General features: G+C 58.7%; 1 protein-coding gene across 1 annotated transcript in view; it reads right to left on the reverse strand.

Moving 5' to 3' along the window:
* Positions 1–239: 239 nt before the first annotated feature.
* The window catches only part of NIRB (NAD(P)H nitrate reductase), a gene marked incomplete at both ends in the record, with an annotated part of 2967 nt that continues 2279 nt past the window's right edge, over positions 240–927 (reverse strand). Inside the window, 2 exons of the mRNA XM_005854584.1 lie at positions 240–517; positions 712–927. The exon at positions 712–927 is cut by the window's right edge and continues 39 nt beyond it. Coding sequence (XP_005854646.1) covers positions 240–517; positions 712–927 — 494 coding nt within the window. The remainder of the gene's footprint in view (positions 518–711) is intronic.

Consider the following 927-nt stretch of genomic DNA (forward strand, 5'->3'; position numbering starts at 1 on the left):
ACATGCCCTTTTTCTCGTCTCTGAATATCTTGTATTCATCTCTACCCCTGTCGTGGGAATATTCGCAGGTGACGCTGTTTGTGCACGTGCTATGTAAAGACCCTCCACCCCACGGGAGCATCATAGAACCTCCTCATTACTGTTTTCTGCCGCTCCTTTTGCCGCCTTCCCAATCCTTCCCACCTCCATGACACCCCCACACCTGGCTCCGTGCTCATCCCGCCACTTTATAAACGCATTCACGCCCTCGCGGTCAATTCTACACTGTCGGTCTCGGTGGGCGCCTCTCCTTCCCCCTCCTCCAAGGCCGACACCGTCAGGAGGGTCAAATCCAAGGGATCGACATCGAGGAAGCTGGGCCGGAGGAGCCAAACCGTGCTCGACACGGCCATGACCACCCAGCCCATGACCCGAAAACCAGCGGCGGTGGAAGCAAATTGACCCGAGAGGAAGACCAGGGTGAAGGCGATGGCGCCCAAGTTTCCGCCCGCCCCGACAAGGCCAGAGACACTCCCTCCTGTGAGGCCAAAGCCAAGAAGGAGCCGAGCAGACCGGGAAGAAAAAGACAAGAGAAAGAGTCAGGATAAAAGGACTCAGGGACGCACGGGATGGGATTTGAAATTTGGGCACACTCGAGTGCAGCGCATCGTGAGCCACCACGGACAACCGCTGCTTCCTTCCCCCCGTCCACACCCCCGCCTTCGCACGCACCCGCCTGCTTTGTGACATAAGGGACGATGGCAAAACAGGAGCCGTTCGCGGCTTGCACAAAGACAGAGAAGGCGAGCAAGAGCAGAGTGGCCTCCGTCTGCGAGGTGGAGTGGGAGAACCAGACGATGAGGATGGATTCGGAGAGGACCAGGGCGAATTGGGTGGCGATGCGGCCCTTGATCCCGGCGTAGGCGTTGGCCCGATCGCTGATATAGC

This window comes from Nannochloropsis gaditana, assembly GCF_000240725.1.
Source record: "Nannochloropsis gaditana CCMP526 unplaced genomic scaffold scaffold454, whole genome shotgun sequence".
NCBI lineage: Eukaryota > Eustigmatophyceae > Eustigmatales > Monodopsidaceae > Microchloropsis > Microchloropsis gaditana.